This window comes from Theropithecus gelada, chromosome 14 (genome assembly GCF_003255815.1).
Source record: "Theropithecus gelada isolate Dixy chromosome 14, Tgel_1.0, whole genome shotgun sequence".
Taxonomy (NCBI): domain Eukaryota; kingdom Metazoa; phylum Chordata; class Mammalia; order Primates; family Cercopithecidae; genus Theropithecus; species Theropithecus gelada.
In genome coordinates, this window is record NC_037682.1 from 47,328,710 (window position 1) to 47,350,318 (window position 21,609).

A 21,609-nucleotide genomic window follows, 5' to 3' on the forward strand; every position below is an offset into this window, starting at 1 on the left:
AAGTCACACTTTACCCACATATTCTGAAAAGAGATACCTGAGCACAAATGCACAAACGGCACAGTTTCAGACTGGGGCAATCCCATAACCTCACTATCTGCTTGGTTTCCCTGGAATGAGCATGTGACCCATGTCGGCCATGCAGTCAGCTTGAGAATCCCAAATCCCTGAAACCATGTCCATGTTCTTCCCATTTCGGCACTTGCATATTCTGCATCCTTCCGTATCCTAAGATTTCTAGATGCTTTGATTTGGGTTTGCCTGGAGGTAAGGGCTTCTTCTGCTGGAGCACACGGTAATGGTGGTAGATAGTTCCGCAGTGCCCGTGACCTAAGCACCTGCAGGGTCTCTTAAAAATCTTTTCAGGAATTGTGCACTGGTGTGATGTTGGACTGTCAACTGAGGGCTGTTGTAAGATTCAGCCTATTAATCTTTTGATGTCATCAACTATAAAACCGTTGCTAAGATTGTTGTCTTGCATGAGCAGTCACTTGGTGAACATTCTCTAATTTACTAGAATCGTATTGTCCTGCTTCAGCTGGGTGCTTGGGGGTGGCATTCCTCTTCAGGATGGCAGCAAGATAACTGGGAATTTTTAGATAGCCTCTCCTCTGAGCACCCTTGAGTCACAAACACAATACTTGGATAGCATGTGTCACTTTGGGAGGCAGTCTTTCCTGCACTAGTGTCCTTCCTTCACAGGCTGTGAGTTCTGTGAATGTGCGTATGTTTACTTTGACTCCCAAGTATCTGGCATGCAAGCTAGAGAATAGGAGATTCTCAGTATGTATTAATACACTAAACAGTAGAATAAGTGAGAGATACTGTTATGAAAAGCCCACTTAATGATATATTCAGAAATGCAAGTAGAGAGATTAATTGAAAATGTCTGTTAATCAGTATTAATAAAAAAGGATACATTTGTAACATGAATATTTCATTTTTACCTAGAATTCACTCACTGTAATAGAACTAGACTACAGAACATTCCTTTGTGCGGGGTTTGCAAATAGAATTCTACTCTATCTTGCTGAAAGCACATATATCATTCATTGTCTATGATTTGCAGTGTGGATTAGTTTAAGTATAGATCTTAGCATCAGATGCATAGCATTCTCTCTGAGGATATTGTTCCATATTATTCATTTTTGTTTAATCTGATAGAGTTGGCAGACTCACACCTATTAAACTAACAATAATTTTGGAACCTGCTTTTATTGTCCCTTTAAGCATTCACATTAGTTTGTATGGAAACCGCAGTTCTTCTTTTATACTCGTATTTCATTGATTTGTGCTGTATTTTGATAAATCAGGTAATTATTTTGACAAGCCTAACTGGAAAAACCAGGACAAGAAACAGATCCAATTGGTTCTTGTGAGGCTGATGACTCAGTACCCTTGAGCCCAGGTATACTAGAGCATAAGTGAATGACCACAAAGGCTCAGCATTTGCTCAGCATCAATCAATATATTCTCTTCATGAAGTGGAAAGGATTGGATATAGAGATAGAATGTATTAGTGAGAAACTTATTTGAAAGACCTATTTGCTTTTATGTAGAATTAGCACAGTGCTTGATGAATTAGGTTTGAATGTTTGTTGAATTCATGCCTAAAAAGTAGTCATGGGCCGGGCACAGTGGCTCACGCCTGTAATCCCAGCACTTTGGGAGGCCAAGGCAGGCAGATCATGAGGTCAAGAGATTGAGACCATCCTGGTCAAGATGGTGAAACCCCGTCTCTACTTAAAATACAAAAAAGTAGCTGGGCATGGTGGCAGGCACCTGTAATCCCAGCTACTTGGGAGGCTGAGGCAGGAGAATCGCTTGAATGCAGAAGGTAGAAGTTGCAGTGAGCCAAGATCATGCCATTGCGCTCCAGCCTGGGCAATATAAATAAATAAATAAATAAATAAACAAACAAACAAATGCATGCACAAAACTCCATCTCAAAAAAAAATATTCATGAACACTAGCTCCCAAAAAGTACCATGTGAGAGTTTCATATCATTTCTCAGTTTCTAGAGAACTCTCCTGGATGTCCTGCATGCTCTTCCTTGACACGTAACCGAGAGGAAACATCATTGGCCTTGGAAAGAAGGCAGCTCATGAGCAGACTCCCACATCCCCTCCATTCTTCTTCCCAGAGGCAGTGAGCAGACCTGCAATGAAAGGGAACAGCTGTTCTCAGAATGACCAACTGCAGAGGACACTCTGTTGAATGGGAGGTGCCTGTAGGAGTTCCAGTGAGACTTGGTGACTGAGCCAGCCTTTGCAAGATTCTGGATGACCATGAGATTTTCAGGTGGAAGCTGCTTGAGAAAAATAGTTGCCAACACTCTTCTAAATTCCACACCTAGTCTGTTGCACCAGAAATTCAAAGACATGTTCTCTGCTCTTAAAGACCCCAGGCTGCGGTTGAAGAGAAAGATGTGAGGACAAATATTTGAAGTACACTGTTTTAAGTGCTGTAGTGGAGCAATGTGTGAGGCCAAATGAGTTCAGAATGGGCCTTAGGGACAGAATCTAAGCCTGGAGTTGAAGTTTTCTTCTATCAAAAGAAAAAGAACGTCACTAACATCAAAATAAGCAGAATCCCAGGTAAGAACCAACATTATTTGAGTCAATTGCCAGGTGAAAATTATCTACAGAATTCCTCACGACAGACATCTTTAGCCGAAACGGTGCAATTGATATCACAGACTTCCAGAGTGGACTCTCTCAATAGCCCTCAGTCTGAACCAAAGATATCACGGCAAAGCTCCTGGCCCAGAGCACTGGCTGCAAACACTGCTTTCCTGCTTCCTCTTGCCTGTAGGAAACCCTCACCTACAGCTACGTCCTACTACAGCATTTGGAAATCGAGGGTGGACAGATAGGATTCAGCATCAGCAAAATGCTGGGCCTGGAAGAGCAATGGATCTGGACTCAGGGGACCTGAGTTCAACATTGTGAACAGTGTGATAAGAGCCACCAATAAATATGGTTTGAAAAATGAAAAGTATAGACCTCTTTATTACTTTCATAACTGCTTTGTACTGCCTCCTGCATACTCAAATTGCATGTGTCAGCTCCCCTCAGTGAGGGTCAATCTGAGGGGCAGCCTCACTGTCTGTGAGCAGCACACAGCCCACAGTGATGTCACATCTTCTCTTGGTGGTCTCTTCTGAATGCTTGAGTTATCTGTGCAAGGGTTAAACACTGGTGGAGTATAGTCCTGAATTTTGTACTAATCCCGTTTTTATAATTAAATGTTTTAAATTGTGGTAAAGTTTACATAACATACATTTTATAACTTTAACCGTTTTAATTGTCCAATTCTGTGTAGGTAAGTACATTCACAATAAGTCGTAACCGTTACCACTGTCCCTTTTAAGCACTTTTCATTATTCCACACGGAAATCCTGTGCTCATTTAATAATGGCTACACATTCTCTCCATCTTCCAGCACCAGGATCCTCCTAATTTATTTTCTGTGTTCAAGAATTTCCTAGTTTGGATACCTCATAGAATTTGAACTTACAATATTGTTTGGCATCTGGCTAATTTTCCTTAGCACAATGTTTCCAGGTGCATCTATGTCACAGCATGTATCAGAATTCTGTACCAACTGTAAGTTATTATCCAGATCCCATAATTGAGATTGGCATGGAAAGGTCAGATGTTTTCAGTTTTGCTTCTCATGTAAACAGCCATAAAACTAACTGAAAGTTACAGTCAGAACAATTTATACAAAACCTGGAAGTATGAAGAATTCTCCTACAACTGAAAGAATCTGTAAGTGAATAATAAATGGTTTTCAAGGTAATTTCCACTTTAAAATCAATATTGAGGTTTCCAGTGGCCAAAATGAAACTGGTCGGACATATTTATAGGCTCCTCACGGGTCCACTAGTCCAGGAAGAGCTAAATAAGAACTTGCCAGTTCTCAAGGGGAAGGGGCCACAGTTGTTTTTACTAGAAACCAAGGCCAACATGTCCGCCATGCTGTGGACAAATGACAGGAGACGACTTTTCATAAAACCAATTTGTGGGAGTGTTTTTATGAAGAGAGAGTCTGTCTCTAAGTACATTATTTTGCTTTATATCTGAGAATTCAATGGAATTTAGAGGTAGCAGAACTCACTTATTCAGAATCAAGCTTCTAACTGCAGTAATGCCTCCAGTCATCGAAGGGAACATGATTTTCAGGGGAACATAATCTGAGAGATTAATAAAGAATCCTCTTTTTTGATACTATCAGGTAGAAAAGAAGCGTAAAGAAGAGTTTTAGGATTGTGGACAGGAACTCCTTTTATTACAATGAAAATTTCAGGAAAAGTATTCAGTAAGAAAGATTTGGTGTAAGATAACAGGGAAAATGTGTTGGTAACATCAAGGAGACTCTAAACATTGTACTGTCAGACTAATGCTTTCCATGGGTGCAAACTGCAACTGTCAGGTTAGATAAACATCTATTCGAAGATCTTAAGGAACCGCTGAAACATTTCTGAGGTAGAAGGCTAAGAAAAACGCATATAATTGTCAAGAGTGGCAGGGCAGCCTTGCTCTCCAAGTCTCATCGAGGGCAGAGGCTCTTCCTCACTGCTCCGATCTGTTTCCCGACAGCTCCAGGGTTTCCTCAGGAAGCCGCCCTCCACCTTCATCCACCTCAGGCGTGTCCTGCAGAGCCCTCTGGAGAACCAGCTTCAGGTTCTGCCTATTTTGACGCTGCCTAAAGGAGCCCACGAAGAAGTAAATGATGGGGTTGGCACTACTGTTTAGAGAGGACAGGAAAACAGAAATTAGATGAACATGACAAAATAAGACTTTCCAATCCAGGTGGATCCTGGAAAACAGGGCCCACTGAATGCCAAAGGGCAGGCCACAGAGGAGGAAGACCAGCACTGTGAGCAGGATGGTCACGTACAGCCTGGTCAACGGCATCTTCCGGGATCCACAGAGAATCCTGACCAGCAGGACCAGGCTGGACCCACAGAGAACCACACATAAAAAAATCAGCCACGCAATGGTAATGAAATCTGATGTTTCACACCAAACAGAATCAGCACCACTAAACAGGAAGTCACAGAACATCCACTCTAGGATGCTCCGCAGCAGGGACAGGACCCAGAGCAGGACACACACGACCACTGACAGGTGTCTGGGGCGGCGGCAGCGGTACCACATGGGCCACAGGACGCACAGGCAGCGCTCGGTGCTGATGGCGCTCAGCATGCTCAGGCCTATAAAGTAGGGAAAGGTCATCACAGGATTGAGGATTTTGGAGACGGGATGGCGGATACTGATGAGGCGTAACGGCGAACGCACAATGTGGCCGCTGAGGAAGAGGAAGTCGGCCGCAGCCAGGTTGAGGATGTAGATGGAGACAGCGTTCCTGGGCATGCGGAAGCCCAGGAGCCAGAGCACAACCGCGTTTCCTGTCAGCCCCACGAGGGAAATGATGCACGTCAGCACCGTGAGGCTCAGGGTCTGCTTGTAGCAAGGAGTCTCCTCGCGTCCATTGATTGGTGTCTGTGATGTACCCAGGGCTGGGATGGTTGGATCCATGCTCAGAAACCCTAGTCTGGTGCCCCTGGGAACACAAACCAGATGTGATCACCAGCTGTATGATCTCTGATTCTCCCCACCACCCTGCCATGTGGTATTTTTCCTGTCCTCATTTAAAGAGGAGAGATCAGAGACTCGCAGAGAATAAGTCACTTATCAAAAGGTGGGGGTCCTCAAATCCAGTTTGAAATCCAGTTCTTGCTGACTCTGAAGCCTGACCTCTCTCTACTGCCACACAATTTCTGTACTGACATGGGAATAACATTAGGATCAAAACACCCCCAACTCATCCGGCCAGGGCTGTGGACCCGATCATTACTGTATCCTGGGCCTGACATTTTCTCTCAGGTGGAGGAATTCAGATACACAGAGAGGTGGTTGTGACACCCTCATGACCAGTACTGCTCATCCATGGTCAGGAAAGAAGAACATGCATTATGAATCAGAGGAAAATGTGGCCTTCGCTATGATAAGTGTGAAAATGGCTGGGCCTGGTGGCTGAGAAATAACTCAGTGTGTCAGTCATTGCAGACAGGACCACATTTTACATTTTTTACTCCCAGTGCCTATTCCATGACCAGCACACTGTGCTCTTCATAAACATTCGTTCAATGAAGGGATGCATGCATGGGCAGCTAATGGTAATGGTAGATTTGGATGAAATGGAATATAAAAGTGAAAGCACAATGTAAGGCATTAAAACACACACGTATAATTAGATGAAGAAAATTTCATTTATCAGAATTCTGTTTTTGGACAGCTCTATCTGTATTGAGAAGAATTATTGATGAGTGCCCAGAACCTGAAATTGACCACTGATGTGGCTTTGCTGAACACCTAGAAGCATTTTGTACACAATGTTTTTGGTAGGGTGTGTGTCTGAGCTGAACTGCTCAGCAATAGAGCAGAGGAAAGAGTAAGTGAGGGTGAGGTCTGAGTGCCACTGAAGCAGGTAATTGAAGTGTGGGAATACCTATGAGGCACTACTAAGTGTTCTACTGGGTATGCACAATGTAAACCTATTTCATTCTCTCCTTCGGGAGATCTTTGGTAGCTTTTCTTTGTTGATGCAAACATTTATATGAGAGGAGTCCATGAGTGGAAATAGGAGGAGTGTAGGGCTTGGGTTGTAAAGAGACATATTGATGCAAATTTCAACTGGAGAATGAGGATTCGGTCTAATCTGGGAGAATAACAGCAGCTGATTGACAGTTTATTAGGTATTGCTTCTTTTAATCATCTGAAGAGCCTAAGAGGTAAAAATTAGCATTATTCCTCTACTGCAGATAATGCAATTAGAGTACAAAGAGAGGGAATTATTTGTCCTGGGAGTTATATATTATGTAGTATGAATGTGAGCCCAGCAGGGCTGACTCACGATCCAGGTTTTTTTTTTTTTTTTTTTTTTTTTTTGAGACGGAGTCTGGCTCTGTAGTCCAGGCTGGAGCGCAGTAGCGCGATCTCGGCTCACTGCAAGCTCCGCCTCCTGGGTTCAGTCATTCTCCTGCCTCACCCTCCCGAGTAGCTGGGACTAGAGGCAGCCGCCACCACGCCCAGCTAATTTTTTGTATTTTTAGTGGAGATGGGGTTTCACTGTGTTAGCCAGGATGGTCTCGATCTCCTGACCTCGTGATCTGCCCTTCTTGGCCTCCCAAAGTGCTGGGATTACAGGCCTGAGTCACCGTGCCCGGCTACGATCCAGTTTTTTACCAGCCCTTTGGACCCAGCATCACTATGTGTCAATTATACATGTTAGACGGGGTAAAGTGGAGGAGTGATTCTCAAGTTAAAACCAAGTTAGCAGTCAAAATTGTGGTCTGAAAAAAAAAAACTAACCTAAACAAACTCCAGGTAGAGAATGAGAAGCAAATGAAATAGGGAACAAAATAGAGGTCAGTGAACACCATTTAGGAACAAATTCAGTTTTTTTTTTTTTCTTTGCCTATCAGAGGCCACATTTGTTCTGGAATCCTGAGAATGCACATGGGCAGGAGCTCTCCAGGTGGAAAGAAGACGCAGCCTCCTCTGGGAGTACACATGAGCATCAGGAGTGAGTGCATCCATCATGAGCTCTCTTAGAGAGACAAGATGCCACAGCTCTGATTGGCTGAGAAAGGAAATGGGAGGAAAAGGAGAACCTCTGTTACCCACACTCAGGGCACTAAGCTGTTTGTCTATCTATAGTTATGGTACGATATGTTTGTCTTCCTCATGAAACCCAAAGCTCGATAAGGAGTAAGTCATGCCTGTCTTTTTCACTGTGGTATCACCAACATTTAGCATGTGTTCCTTAAAGACCATCTATGGTATTATTCCTCATATAACATGAGATGAAGCCAAGACCTAGAGAATTAAAGGGTTTTCCTGAGTTCACAACATGAAGAGCAGGTCCAATACCAGCCCCTGGTCCCTGGAGCCCTGCATGAGACCAGTTCTGTTCTCTGCCCCATCATTTATTATTTCTGAGGAGTTCCTGAAAAATATTGATATGAGCACAGAATCAGAGACAGTCAGGGACTGAAGAGACTGCTAGGTTGCCCCAACATTCATTTTCCTCTGTGGTCATGTAACAATTCTGAGAATGCACAAGCAGCACAAGGACCCACATTCCAGTTTTCCTTGGTGCTGGATGACATTGCATGACCAGGTGCTGTTAAGTGGAAGAATCACAAAAGTGATAGAACCAAGTCCAGCTCATGGGATTAATAGAAGGAGCAAAGCCTCATCCTTTTCCATAAGACTGGAATGCTGATGTTGCTGGGAACCAGGTAGGATCACAAGGATGAGGGCAACTCTCTAGGAACTGGAAGCAGCAATTTTTGGAATTCTGGTGTATGATGTGTTGGAGCTTCTAGCTCAGATCTCAAAGAGTGTCACTTTTGTGTATTCAGTATTCATGGGGGATTGTTTCCAGAACCCCAGCACAAACAAAAATCTGCAGATGCTCAATTTCCTTATATGTGGTATTTGTATATACTCTATGCACTTTCTCCCAGATACATTAAATCATTTAAAAATACTTAGAATAACTGACAAAGTGCAAATGCTATGTAAATTCTTGTTACATTGTAGTTTTTCGGAAATAATGACAAGGAAAAACAAGTTTGTACCTGTTCAGTACATACACAATTCCGCCCACACCTTTATTTTTGGAAAAGTTTCCTCCTGTGGTTTGTTGAATCTGTAGATTCAGAACTTAGTGACCCAGAGGCTCAACTATACTTTCTTGTTTAATATATTTCTACTTCGTGTCTTTATTAGAACAGCCAAATTTATATTCTAAACAAAATAAATATGTTCTCTTTTTAAAATTACATTTTATTTTCTATGCATTTTTGACAAATGCAAACATTTCTGCATAAAAGTGACAGTAGAGAAAGACATGTCAAACATTAAAGTAGTCTGATAGAGCTGAAATGAGACAGGAATCAATCAAATAAAGAAAGCCCCAGGAATTAGGAGGACACAAGAAGGTAAGAGGGATAGTCTCATTTGCCATGAGGATTTGCTTTCCATTCTTCTTTATCCTGTTTGACATCCCAAGAGAGTGGCTTCTATGTACCACATCAGTGGATTCTTATTATTTCTGGTTTCTGGTGGAATTGAGACACTGGGAGACACCGACAGGAGACTGGAAGACAGCAGGAGAGCACCTTGGGATTTCCATCTCCTGGCTCTCTGACTGTGTATTAGTTCCTTATTGCATTGCTAAAAAGAAATACCTGAGACTGGGAAATTTGTGAAGAAAATGGATTTAACTGGCTCATAGCTCTACAGACTGTACAAGAAGCATAGCAGCTTCTGCTTCAGGGGAGGCCTCAGGAAGCTTCCAATCATGGTGAAAGGCAAAGGGGGAGCGAGGCATCTCGCATACTGAGAGTAGGAGCAAGAGAGAGAGGGAGGAGTTGCTACACGCTTTTAAGCATCTAGATTTCATGAGAACTCATCAGTATTACAACAACAATACCAAAAGGGGATGGTGTTAAACCATTCATGCAAAACCATCTCCATGATCTAATAAACATCTCCCACCAGGCCCTCCCTCCAACATTGGGAATTACAGTCAACATCAGATTTTGGTGGGAACATAGATCCAAACTATATCAGTCTGTGTAGCTGTGTGTTAGCCATGCAGGGCTTCTCTACTTGCCTGCTCCTGCTCTCCCACCCTTATGGCTACAGCTATGGCTATGGCGACAATGGTAACTGCTCCTTCCCTGTCCCTTTCAGCCTAAGTGAGGAAGTAGTGCTCCCCTATGTATTGCTGCTTAGGGTGCTGACCCATGCATTGTCTCTTTCCCTTAACCCTGTGCATCTTTGTAAATACTTTCCTCATGAAACACTCCTTAATTGTTGGACCATCTATATCTTCCTTAGATCTTTCCAGATAGGCAAAGAAGAATAAATTTGAAAGGTAAGTAAAACAACAAAACTGGCTCTATAACAGTTCAACTCTGGGAAGAAGTGCCTGCATGTCCCCTTGCTTGTTAAAAGAATGTAAGAGGCAGCATTCTCGCCAGGAGAGCAGATTGAATGATTGGAATGAAGGAGGTGATATGGGGATAAATCAGAAGGGGGACCCCATTTGGAACTCACACAATTTGGGCTGGCAGCACTCAGTTTCCAAAAGGAAGCTTCATGTCTCCTGTCTTCTCCTGAAACAAGCTCATGACCTCCTGCATATAGCACCAAGGTGGAAGCACAGGGACATGATCTTATAGCAAAAACCATAAGTGACTATGGAAGAAGACAGTTCTTGGTACTTACCCTTATTGTCCCTTCTTTGTCCAGAGGTGAAGACTCCTCTTGTGCTAAAGGTAGAGAGCCTTTCTGGGATTCAGTAACTTCAGAGGACTTTTCTGTGTTGCTTAATTCAGGAGATGCCTACAGGAGCTGAAATGAAAGCTGGTTAGCAATACAGGCTTATGAAGATGCTGGACAGACTTGTTATTTCCTGTATGAGGACTATGGACAAATCAGAGGCCAGAGGTATTTGAGGCACAAATCCTAACTGAGATGATTCTTGGCCTCTGTCCCATATCCAATACATATCAGCCTCTCCCATCAGATCCCATCTTGTTCAATTTCCTGTAAGTAATTGCTGTCTTGATTTTAAAAATCAATTATGGGCCTAGGTATCACATTAAGCAATGTGAACTACCATTATGAGGTTTTATATCCAAATGAAAAAGCAGATCATAGGGTCATTCTAGGCTGACAATGGCCTGACACCATTTTTTGATGTTTTCTTTATTATAGTGGTGATATATTCATGTGTATACTTTCTTTCCAAATGCTAGAAAAGTGTATGCAAGGTGAAAATCTAGAGTCCCATTGTCCAGAGGCTACCACTTGCTACACTTTTCATTCTTACTTATTTTATTATTATCAACTCTGAACAGTGAACTTTTTAAGTTTGGTGAAATTAAATCATTTATTATTATTAGTTTTATTTCAATGGGTTTTGGGGTAACAGGTGGTGTTTGCTTACATGGGTAAGTTCTTTAGTGGTAATTTCTGAGATTTTGGTGCACCCATCACCTAAGCAGTGTACACTATACCTAATGGGTAGTCTTTATCCCTTACCCCTCTTCCATCCTTCCCTGACAAGTCCCCAAAGTTCATTATATTATTCTATGCCTTTTCGTCCTCACAGCTTAGCCCCCACTTGTAAGTGAGAACATATGATGTTTGGTTTTCCATTCCTGAGTTACCCCACTTAGAATAAGGGTCTCCAATTCTATCTAGATTGCTGTGAATACCATTATTTTATTCCTTTTTATGGCTGAGTAGTATTCCATGGTATATAAATATACATATTTATACATATTTAATGGGATTGCTGGATCACATGGTCGATCTACTTTTAGTTCTTTACTAAATTTCCACACTGGTTTCCATAGTGGTTGTGCTAGTTTACATTCCCACCAGCAGTGTAAAAGTGTTCCATTATCACCACATACCCGCCAACATCTATTATTTTTAGATTTTTAAGTTATGACCATTCTTGCAGAAGTAAGGTGGTATCACATTATGGTTTTGATTTACATTTCCCTGATCATTAGTGATGTTAAGCATTATTTCCTCTTTATTGACAATTTATATATCTTCTTTTGAGAACTGTCTATTCATGTCCTTAGCCCACTTTCTCATGGAATTGTTTGCTTTCTTCTTGCTGATTTGTTTGAGTTCCTTGTAGATTCTGGATGTTAGTCCTTTGTCAGATGCATAGTTTGTGAAGATTTTCTCTCACTCTGTGGGTTGTCTGTTTGCTCTGCTGATGATCGCTTTTGCTGTGCAAAAGCTTTGTAGTTTAATTAAGTCCCATCTATTTATTTTTGCTTTCGTTGCATTTACTTTTGGGTTCTTGGCCATGAAGTCTTTGCCTAAGCAAATGTCTAGAAGCATTTTTCTGATGTTATCTTCCAGAATTTTTATGGTTTTAGGTCTTATATTTAAGTCTTTGATCCATCTTGTGTCAATTTTTATATAAAATGAGAGATGGGGATCCAGTTTCATTCTTCTACCTGTGGCTTGCCAATTATCTCAGCACCATTTGTTAACCAGGGTGTCCTTTCCCCACTTCATGTTTTTGTTTGCTTTTGTCAAAAATCAGTTGGCTGTAAGTATTTGGCTTTATTTCTGGATCCTCTCTTCTTTTCCACTGGTCTAATTGTGCCTAGTTTTATGCCAGTGCCATGCTGTTTTGGTGACTATAGCCTTGCAGTATAGTTTGAAGATGACTAATGTGATGCCTCCAGATTTGTCCTTTTTGCTAAGTCTTGCTTTGGCTATGCAGTTTTTGTTGTTGTTGTTGTTGTTTGTTTTGTTTTTGTTTTTTTATTGTTGTTCCATATGAATTTTAGAAATTGTTTTCTAGTTGTGTGAAGAATGATGATGATATTTTGGTGGGAATTGCATTGAACTTGTAGATTGCTTTTGACAGTATGGTCATTTTCACAATATTGATTCTACTGTAGATCCATGAGCATGGGATGTGTTTCCATTTGTTTGTGTCATCTATGATGTCAGCAGTGTTTTGCAGTTTTCCTTGTAGAGGTCTTTCACCTCTTTGGGTAAGAATATTCTTAAGTATTTTTTTACAGCTATTGTAAAAGTGTTTGAGTTCTTGATTTGGTTCCCAACTTGGTCATATTGTAAAAGTGTTTGAGTTCTTGATTTGATTCTCAGTTTGGTCACTGTTGGTGTATAGCAGTGCTACTGATTTGTGTACATTGAATTTGTATCCTGAAACTTCACTGAATTTAGGTATCAATTCTAGGAGCTTTCTGGATGAGTCTTTAGGGTTTTCTAGGTATACAATCATATCATCAGTGAACAGGGACAGTTTGACTTCCTCTTTGATTTGGGTGCCCTTGATTTCTTTCTCTTGTCTGATTACTCTGGCTAAAACTTCCACTACTATGTTGAATAGAAGTGATGAAAGTGACATCCTTGTCTTGTTCCAGTTCTCAGGGACAATGTTTTCAACAGGACAATGTTTTCAACTTTTCCCCATTCAGTATAATGTTTGCTGTGGGTTTGTCATAGATGGCTTTTATTACATTAAGGTATGTACCTTCTATGTCGATTTTGCTGAAGGTTTTAAATCATAAAGAAATGCTAGATTTTGTCCAGTGCTTTTTCAGCATCTATTGAGATGATCATGTGATTTTTGTTTTTAATTCTGTTTATGTGATGTATCACATTTATTGACTGGTGTATGCTAACCTATCCTGCATCCCTGGTATGCACTTGACAATGGTGAATTATCTTCTTGATATGCTATTGGATTGGGTTAGCTAGTATTTTGTTGGGGATTTCTGCAGGTATATTCATCAAGGGTACTGGTCTGTAGTTTTCTTTTTTATATGTCCTTCCCTAGTTTTGGTATTAAGGTGACATTGGCTTCATATAATGCTTCAGGCAGGATTCCCTCTTTCTCTATATTTTGGAATAGCTTCAGTAGGATTGACACCAATTCTTCTTTGAATATCTGATAGAATTCAGCTGTGAATACATCTGATCCTGTACTTTTTGTTGACAATTTAAAAAATGTTTTTATTTCAATCTCACTGCATTTTATTGGCTGTTCAGATTTTCTGTTTCTTCCTGGTTTAATCTAGGAGGTTTGCATATTTCCAGGAATTTATGCATAACCTCCCGGTTTTCTGGTTTGTGCATGTAAAGTTGATCGCAGTAGCCTTGAAAGATCTTTTGTATTTCTGTAGTATTGGTTGTAATATTTCTTGTTTCATTTCTAATTGAGCTTATTTGAATCTTCTCTGTTCTTTTCTTGGTTAACCTCGCTAATGATGTATCAATTTTGTTTATGTTTTCAAAGAACCAGCCTTTTGTTTCATTTTTCTTTTGTTTTGTTTGTGTGTTTCAGTTTCATTTAGTTCTGCTCTGATGGTTTTTATTTTTATTTTTATTTTCTTTTGCTGGGTTTGGGTTTAGTTTGTTCTTGCTTCTCTAGTTCCTTGAGATGTGACCTTAGATTGTCTATTTGTGCCCTTTCAGACATTTTGATGTATGCATTTAATGCTATGAACTTTCCTCTTAGCACCACTTTTGCCGTATTCCAGAGGTTTTGATAGGTTGTGTCACTATTATCGTTCAGTTTATAGAATTTTTAAATTTCCATCTTGATTTCATTGTTGACCCAATAATAATTCAGGAGCAGGTTCTTTAATTTCCATGTATTTGCATGGTTTTGAAGGTTCCTTTTGGATTTGATTTCCAATTTTATTCCACTCTGCTCTGAGAGACTACTTGATATAATTTCAATTTTCTTAAATTTATTGAGACTTGTTTTGTGGCCTATAGTATGGTCTATCTTGGAGAATGCTCCATGTGCTGATGAATAGAATGTATATTCTGCAAATGTTGGGTAGAACCTTCTGTGAATATCGTTAAGTCCATTTGTTCTAGGGTATAGTTTAAATCCATGGTTTCTTTGTTGACTTTCTGAATTGATGGCCTGTCTAGTGCTGTCAGTGGAGTACTATTGAGGTTGCACACTATTATTGTGTTGCCACCTATCTCATTTCTTAAGCCTACTGGTAACTGTTTTATAAACTTGTGAGCTCCAGTGTTAGGTGCATATATATTTAGGATTGTGATATTTTCCTGTTGGACTAGACTTTTTATTGTTATATAATATCTCTCTTTGTTTTTTCTCTCTGTTGTTGCATTAAAGTCCATTTTGTCTGATGCAAAAATAGCTCATCCTGCTCACTTCCAGTGTCCATTTGAATGGACTATCCTTTTCCGCTCCTTTACTATAGGTTTCTGTAAGTCTTATGTGTTAGGTAAGTTTTCTGAAGAGAGCAGATAGTTGGTTGATGAATTCTTATCCATTCTGCCATCCTGTATCTTTTAAGTGGAGCATTTAGGCCATTTATATTCAGTGTTAGTATTGAGATGTGAGGTGCTATTCTATTCATCATGCTAGTTGTTGCCTAAATACCTTATTTTTTAATTCTGTTATCGTTTTATAGGTCCTGTGAGATTTAATGTCTAAGAAGGTTCTATTTTGGTGCATTTCAAGGTTTTATTTCAAGATTTAGAGCTCCTCTCAGCAGTTCTTATAGTGCTGGCTTGGTAGTGGCAAAATCTCTCAGCATTTGTTTGTCTGAAAAAGACTCTATCTTCCCTTCGTTTATGAAGCCTAGTTTCATCGGACACAATATTCCTGCCTGGTAATTGTTTTGTTTAAGGAAGTTAAAGATAGGGCCTCAATCCCTTCTAGTTTGTAGGGTTTCTGCTGAGAAATCTGTTGTTAATCTGATACCTTTTCCTTTATAGGTTACCTGATGCTTTTGCCTCACAGCTCTTAAGGTTTTTTCCTTCATCATGACTTTTGATAACCTGATGAGTATATGCCTAGGTGATGATCTTTTTTGATGAATTTCGCGGGTGTTCTTTGAGTTTCTCATATTTGGGTATCTAGATCTCTAGCAAGCCCGGTGAACTTTTCCTTGATCATTCCCTCAAATACGTTTTCCAAACTTTGAGATTTTTCTTCTTTCTCAGGAACACCGATTTTTCTTATATTTGGTCATTTAACATATCTGGAACTCCAATTATTCTCAAATTTGGTCGTTTAACATAATCCAAAATTTCTTGGAGACTTTGTTTATTTTTTTAAATTCTTTTTTAATTGCCTTTATCATACTGGGTTAATTTGAAAGCCTTGCTTCCCAGCTGTGAATTTCTTTCTTCTACTTGTTTGATTCTATTATTGAGATTTTTCCAGTGTATTTTGCATTTCTCTAACTGTGTCCTTCATTTTCAGAAGTTGTAATTTTCTAAATTCATGCTGTCTATTTCTCTGAGGATTTTTTTGTCCATATTCTGTAATATTTAAAAAATTTATTTGAGTTGGTATCCACCTGTCTCTGGTGCCTCCTTGAGTAGTTTAATAATCCACCTTCTGAATTCACTTTTTTTTTTCTTTTTTTTCTTTTTTTTGGCAATTCAGAGATCTTTTCTTGGTTTGGATCCATTGCTGATGAGCTACTATGATCTTTTGGGGGTGTTAAAGAACCTTGTTTTGTCATATTATCAGAATTGTTTTTCTGGTTCCTTTTCATTTGGATGGACTGTCAGAGGGAAGACCTGTGGCTCAAGGGCTGCTGTTCAGATTCTTTTGTCCCATGGGAGTACTCCTTTGATGTGGTGCTCTCTCCCTTCCCCTAGGTATGGGGCTTCCTGAGAGCCAGACTGCAGTGACTGTTATTTCTCTTTTGAGTCTGGCCAGCTAGGGGAGTTATTAGGCTCCTGGCCGGTACTGGGGAGTGTCTGCAAAGGGTCCTGTGATGTGATCCATGTTCAGAAGTAAATGATGGAGTTGGCGTTACTGTTAAGAGAGAGCAGAAAAATGGAAACTAGATGAGCATGACAAAATAAAACATCAAAATCCAGGTGGATCCTGGAAAACAGGGCCCACTGAATGACGAAGGACAGCCCACAGAGGAGGAAGACCAGCACTGTGAGCAGGATGGTCACGTACAGCCTGGTCAGTGGCATCTTCTGGGACCCGTAAAGGATCCTGACCAGCAGGACCAGGCTGGACCCACAGAGAACCACAGATAAAAACATCAGCAACATGACTGTGATGAAATCTGATTTTGACACCAAACAGAATCAGCACCACTAAGCAGGAAGTCACAGAACATCCACTCCAGGATGCTCCACAGCAGGGACAGGGCCCAGAGCAGGACACACACAACTTCTGACAGGTGTGTGGGGTGGCGGCAGCGGTACCAGATGGTCCACAGGACGGACAGGCAGCGCTCCATGCTGATGACGCTCAGCATACTTAGGCCTGCAGAGTAGGAAAAGGTCATCACAGGATTGACGATTTTGGAGATGGGATCGAGGATATTGATGAGGTGTAACTGGGAACGTATAACGTGGCCGCTGAGGAGGAGGAAGTTGGTGGTGGCCAGGTTGAGGATGTAGATGGAGAAGGCGTTCCTGCGCATGCGGAAGCCCAGGAGCCAGAGTACAACCATGTTTCCTGTCAGCCCCACAAGGGAAATGATGCATGTCAACACCGTGAGGCTCAAGGTCTACTTATAGCAAGGAGTCTCCTCGGTTCCGTTGATTGGTGTCAGTTCTGTGTCCAAGGCTGGGATGGTTGGATCCATGCTCAGAAACCCTAGTCTGGTGCCCCTGGGAACATAAACCAGATGTGATCACCAGCTGTATGATCTCTGATTCTCCCCACCACCCTGCCATGTGGTATTTTTCCTGTCCTCATTTAAAGAGGAGAGATCAGAGACTCGCAGAGAATAAGTCACTTATCAAAAGGTGGGGGTCCTCAAATCCAGTTTGAAATCCAGTTCTTGCTGACTCTGAAGCCTGACCCCTCTCTACTGCCACACAAGTTCTGTACTGACATGGGAATAACATTAGGATCAAAACACCCCCAACTCATCCGGCCAGGGCTGTGGACCCGATCATTACTGTATCCTGGGCCTGACATTTTCTCTCAGGTGGAGGAATTCAGATACACAGAGAGGTGGTTGTGACACCCTCATGACCAGTACTGCTCATCCATGGTCAGGAAAGAAGAACATGCATTATGAATCAGAGGAAAATATGACCTTCGCTATGATAAGTGTGAAAATGGCTGGGCCTGGTGAGTGAGAAATAACTCAGTGTGTCAGTCATTGCAGACAGGACCACATTTTACATTTTATACCCCCAGTGCCTATTTCCATGAGCCGCACACTATGCTCTTCATAAATATTCATTTGATGGAGGGATGCATGCATGAGGAGCCTAATGGTAATGGTAGATTTAGATGAAGTGGAAAATAAAAATGAAAGCACAATATAAGACATTAAAACACACACATATAATTAGATGAAGAAAATTTCATTCATCAGAATGGACAGCTCTATCTGTGTTGAGAGAAGAATTATTGATGAGTGCCCAAAACCTGAAATTGACCACTGATGTGACTTTGAAATGAGGACCCAGTGTGGCTTTGCTGAACACCTAGAAGCATTTTTGTACACAATGTTTTGGGTCAGATGTGGGTCTCAGCTGAATTGCTCAGCAGTAGAGCAGAGAAAAGAGTAAGTGAGGGTGAGTTCTGAGTGCCACTGAAGCAGGTAATTGAAGTGTGAGAATATCTATGAGGCACTACTAAGTGTTCTGCTGGGTATACACAATGTAAACCTATTTCATTCTCTCTTTCAGGAGATCTTTGGTAGCGTTTCTTTGTTGATGCAAACATCTGTATGTCCATAAGGGGAAATAGGAGATGTGTAGGGCTTGGAGTATAAAGAGAGATATTCATGCAGATTTTGACAGGAGAATGAGGACTGGGTCTCATCTGGGAGAATAATAGCAGCTGATTGAGAGTTTTTAGGGTATTGTCTCTTTTAATTATCTGAAGAGCCTAGGAGGTAAGAATTAGTATTATTCCTGTATGGGAGATAATGAATTAGAGCACTAAGAGAGGAAAGTATTTGTCCCTTAAACTCCAGATAGAGGATGAGAAGCGAATGAAATGGGGAACAAAACAGAGGTGAGTGAATACCATTTAGGAATAAATTCAGGAGTTCCTTTTTGCCTATCAAAGGCCACTTTTGCTCTGGGATCCTGAGGATGCATAGGGGCAGGAGGCCTCCAGGTGGAAAGAAGACGTACCCTACTCTAGGAGTACAGAAGAGCATCTGGAGTGAGTGCGTCCATCATGAGCTCTCTTAGAGAGAAAATCTGCCACAGCCTTACTTGGCCAGAAAAGGAAATGGGAGGAAAAGGAGAATCTCTGTTATCCACACTCAGGGCTCTAAACTGTTTATCCATCTACATTTAGGGTATGATATATTTGTCTTTCTCATGAAACCTGAAGCTCCATAAGGACTAAGCCATGCCTGTTTTTGTTCACTGCAATATCACCAGTTTTAGCATGTATTCCTTAAAGACCATCTATTGTAATATCCTCATATAACATAGGAAGCAGTTGAAGCTTGAAGAATTAAAGGGTCTTCCTGAGATCGCACCATGAAGAGCAAACCCAATAGCACCCCCTGGTCCTTGAAGCCCTGCATGAGACTTGTCTATTGCTCTCTACCCCACAATCATTATTTCTGAGGAGCTCTGGAAAAATCTTGATGTGAGCACAGAATCAGAGATAATCAGGGGCTGGAGAAACTACTAAGTGGCTACAATATCCATTTTCCTCTTCAGTCACATAACAATTCTGAGAATTTAAAAGTAGGACTCTGGAAGGGGAACATCACACACTGGGGCCTATTATGGGGAGGGGGGAAGGGGGAAGGATGGCACTGGGAGTTATACCTGATGTAAATGATGAGTTGATGGGGGCTGATGAGTTGATGGGTGCACCACATCAACATGGCACAAGTATACATATATAACAAACCTGCACATTGTGCACATGTACCCTAGAACTTAAAGTATAATTAAAAAGAAAAAAAGTAGCACAAGGATATGCATCTCAATTTACCTTGATGCTGGATGACATCATATGACCAGGTTCTGGTCAATAGGAGGTGAGCAGATGTGATGTAAGGAAGTCCTGGCTCATGGGATCAATAGAAGGAGTATAGCGTCTCCTTCCCCTCTTCCTTCTCCATCAGACTGGGATGCTGAGGTGCCTGGGAGCCCTGTAAGACCACATGGATGAGGATGTCACTCTAGGGACCTGGGAGCAACAATTTTTGGAGTCCTAATTATCTGATGCCTTGGAGATTCCAGCTCAGATCTTAAATATAGTCATCCCTGGGTATTTACAGGGGATTGTTACCAGAACCCCTGCACACACCAAAATCTGCAGATTCCCAATTTCCTCATATAAAATAATGTAGTATTTATATATTTCGTGTGTACTTTCTCCCTTATGCATTAAGTCATTTCTAGTTTATTTATAATGTCTAATAAAATGTAAACATTATGTGAATTCTTGTTATACTGTATTTTTTAGAAAATAACGATGAGAAAAAAAGTCTGTACCTGTTCAGTACATACACAAATCCACCATATCTCTATTTTTGGGATATTTTCGACATGTGGTTTGTTGAGCCTGCGGGTTCAGAACCTAGTGACACAGAGGGACAACAGTACTTCCTTCTTTAAGATATTTCTAGTTTGTGTCTCTATTAGAGCAGCCAAACATAGATTCTAAACAAAAGGCATGTTTTCTCTTTTTAAAATTACATTTTATTTTTATGCACTTTTGATAAATGCAAATGTTTCTGCATAAAAGTGACAGTAGAGAAAGATGCATGAAACATATAACAGTCTGGTAAAGCTGAAATGAGATAAGAATCAATGACGTTTAGATAGAGAAAGCACCAGGAATTAGGAGGCTATAAGAAGGTGAGAGGGATCGTCTCATTTGCCATGAGGATTTGCTTTCCATTCTTCTCTATCCTGTCTGACATCCTAAGAGAGTGGTTTCTATGTACCTCATCAGTGGGGTTCTTTTTATTCTGGTTTCTGCCTGAATTGAGATACTGGCGGGAGACTGGCAGGCAGTAGGGAAGCGATTTGGGATTCCTACCTCCTGGCTCTTCACTGTGTATTAGTTTGTTCTCACATTGCTATAAAGAAATACCTGAGAGTGGTTAATTTATGAAGAAAACAGGTTCAATTGGCTCATGGCTCTACAGGCTGTACAGGAAGCATAGTGGCTTCTGCTTCTGGGGAGGCCTTAGGAAGCTTCCAATCGTGTCAGAGGCAAAGGGGGAGCGAGGCATCTCACATGGTGAGAGCAGGAGCAAGAGAGAGAGGGAGGAGGTGTTACACACTTTTAAACAACTAGATTTCATGAGAACTCACTCACCATCATGACAACAATACCAAAGGGGGATGTTGTTAAACCATTCATGAGAAACTGTCCCCGTTATCTAATCACCTCCCACCAGGCCCTACCTCCCACATTGGGAATTTGGGTGGAGACACAGATCCAAACAGCCTATTTGGTGTGTGTTGGCCATGCAGGGCTTTTCCACCTGCCTAGTCAGCCTCTTTCATCCCTATAGCTACAGCTATGGTTATGCTGTCATTGGTAACTGCTCCTTTCCTGTCCCTTTCAGGCTAGGGGAAGAGGTAGTGCTCCACCATTGCTACTTAGGGTGCTGCCCCATGCATTGTCTCTATCCCTTAACCCAGCACATCTTTGTAAATACTTCCCTCATGAAACACTCCTCAATTATTTCAATTTGGACTATCTATTTCCTCCTTGGGCCTTTCCAGATAGGCAAAGAAGAATAACTTTGAAAAGCAAGTAAAACAAAATTTGCTCCTACAGCAGTTCAACTCTGAGAAGCAATGCCTGCATGTCCCCTTGCTCCTTAAATGAATGTAAGAGGCAGCATTCTCTCCACGAGGGCAGATTGAATGGTTGGAATAATGGGTGTAATATTGGGAGATAAATCAGAAGGAAGTTCTGCCCAAACCCATTTGGAGTTGCCACACTCTGGTCTGCCAGCACAGTATTTCCAGAGGGAAGCTTCATGTCTCTTGCCTTTTCCTGAGACAAGCTCATGACCTCCTACATGTAGGACCCCAAGG

The 21,609-nt window shown here is 41.2% G+C and overlaps 1 protein-coding gene and 1 pseudogene across 1 annotated transcript; both read right to left on the minus strand.

Annotated features, from left to right (window-relative positions):
- Positions 1-4,272: 4,272 nt before the first annotated feature.
- On the minus strand, positions 4,273-10,461 carry LOC112606710 (mas-related G-protein coupled receptor member X3). The gene is made up of 2 exons (XM_025357511.1): positions 10,315-10,461; positions 4,273-5,572 (listed from the first exon to the last, which is right to left on the minus strand). The coding sequence occupies exon 2, from the start codon at positions 5,545-5,547 to the stop codon at positions 4,579-4,581; it is 969 nt and encodes a 322-aa protein (XP_025213296.1). The 5' UTR covers positions 5,548-5,572; positions 10,315-10,461; the 3' UTR covers positions 4,273-4,578.
- Positions 10,462-16,383: 5,922 nt separating this feature from the next.
- Positions 16,384-17,204, minus strand: LOC112607145 (annotated as a pseudogene).
- Positions 17,205-21,609: the final 4,405 nt, after the last annotated feature.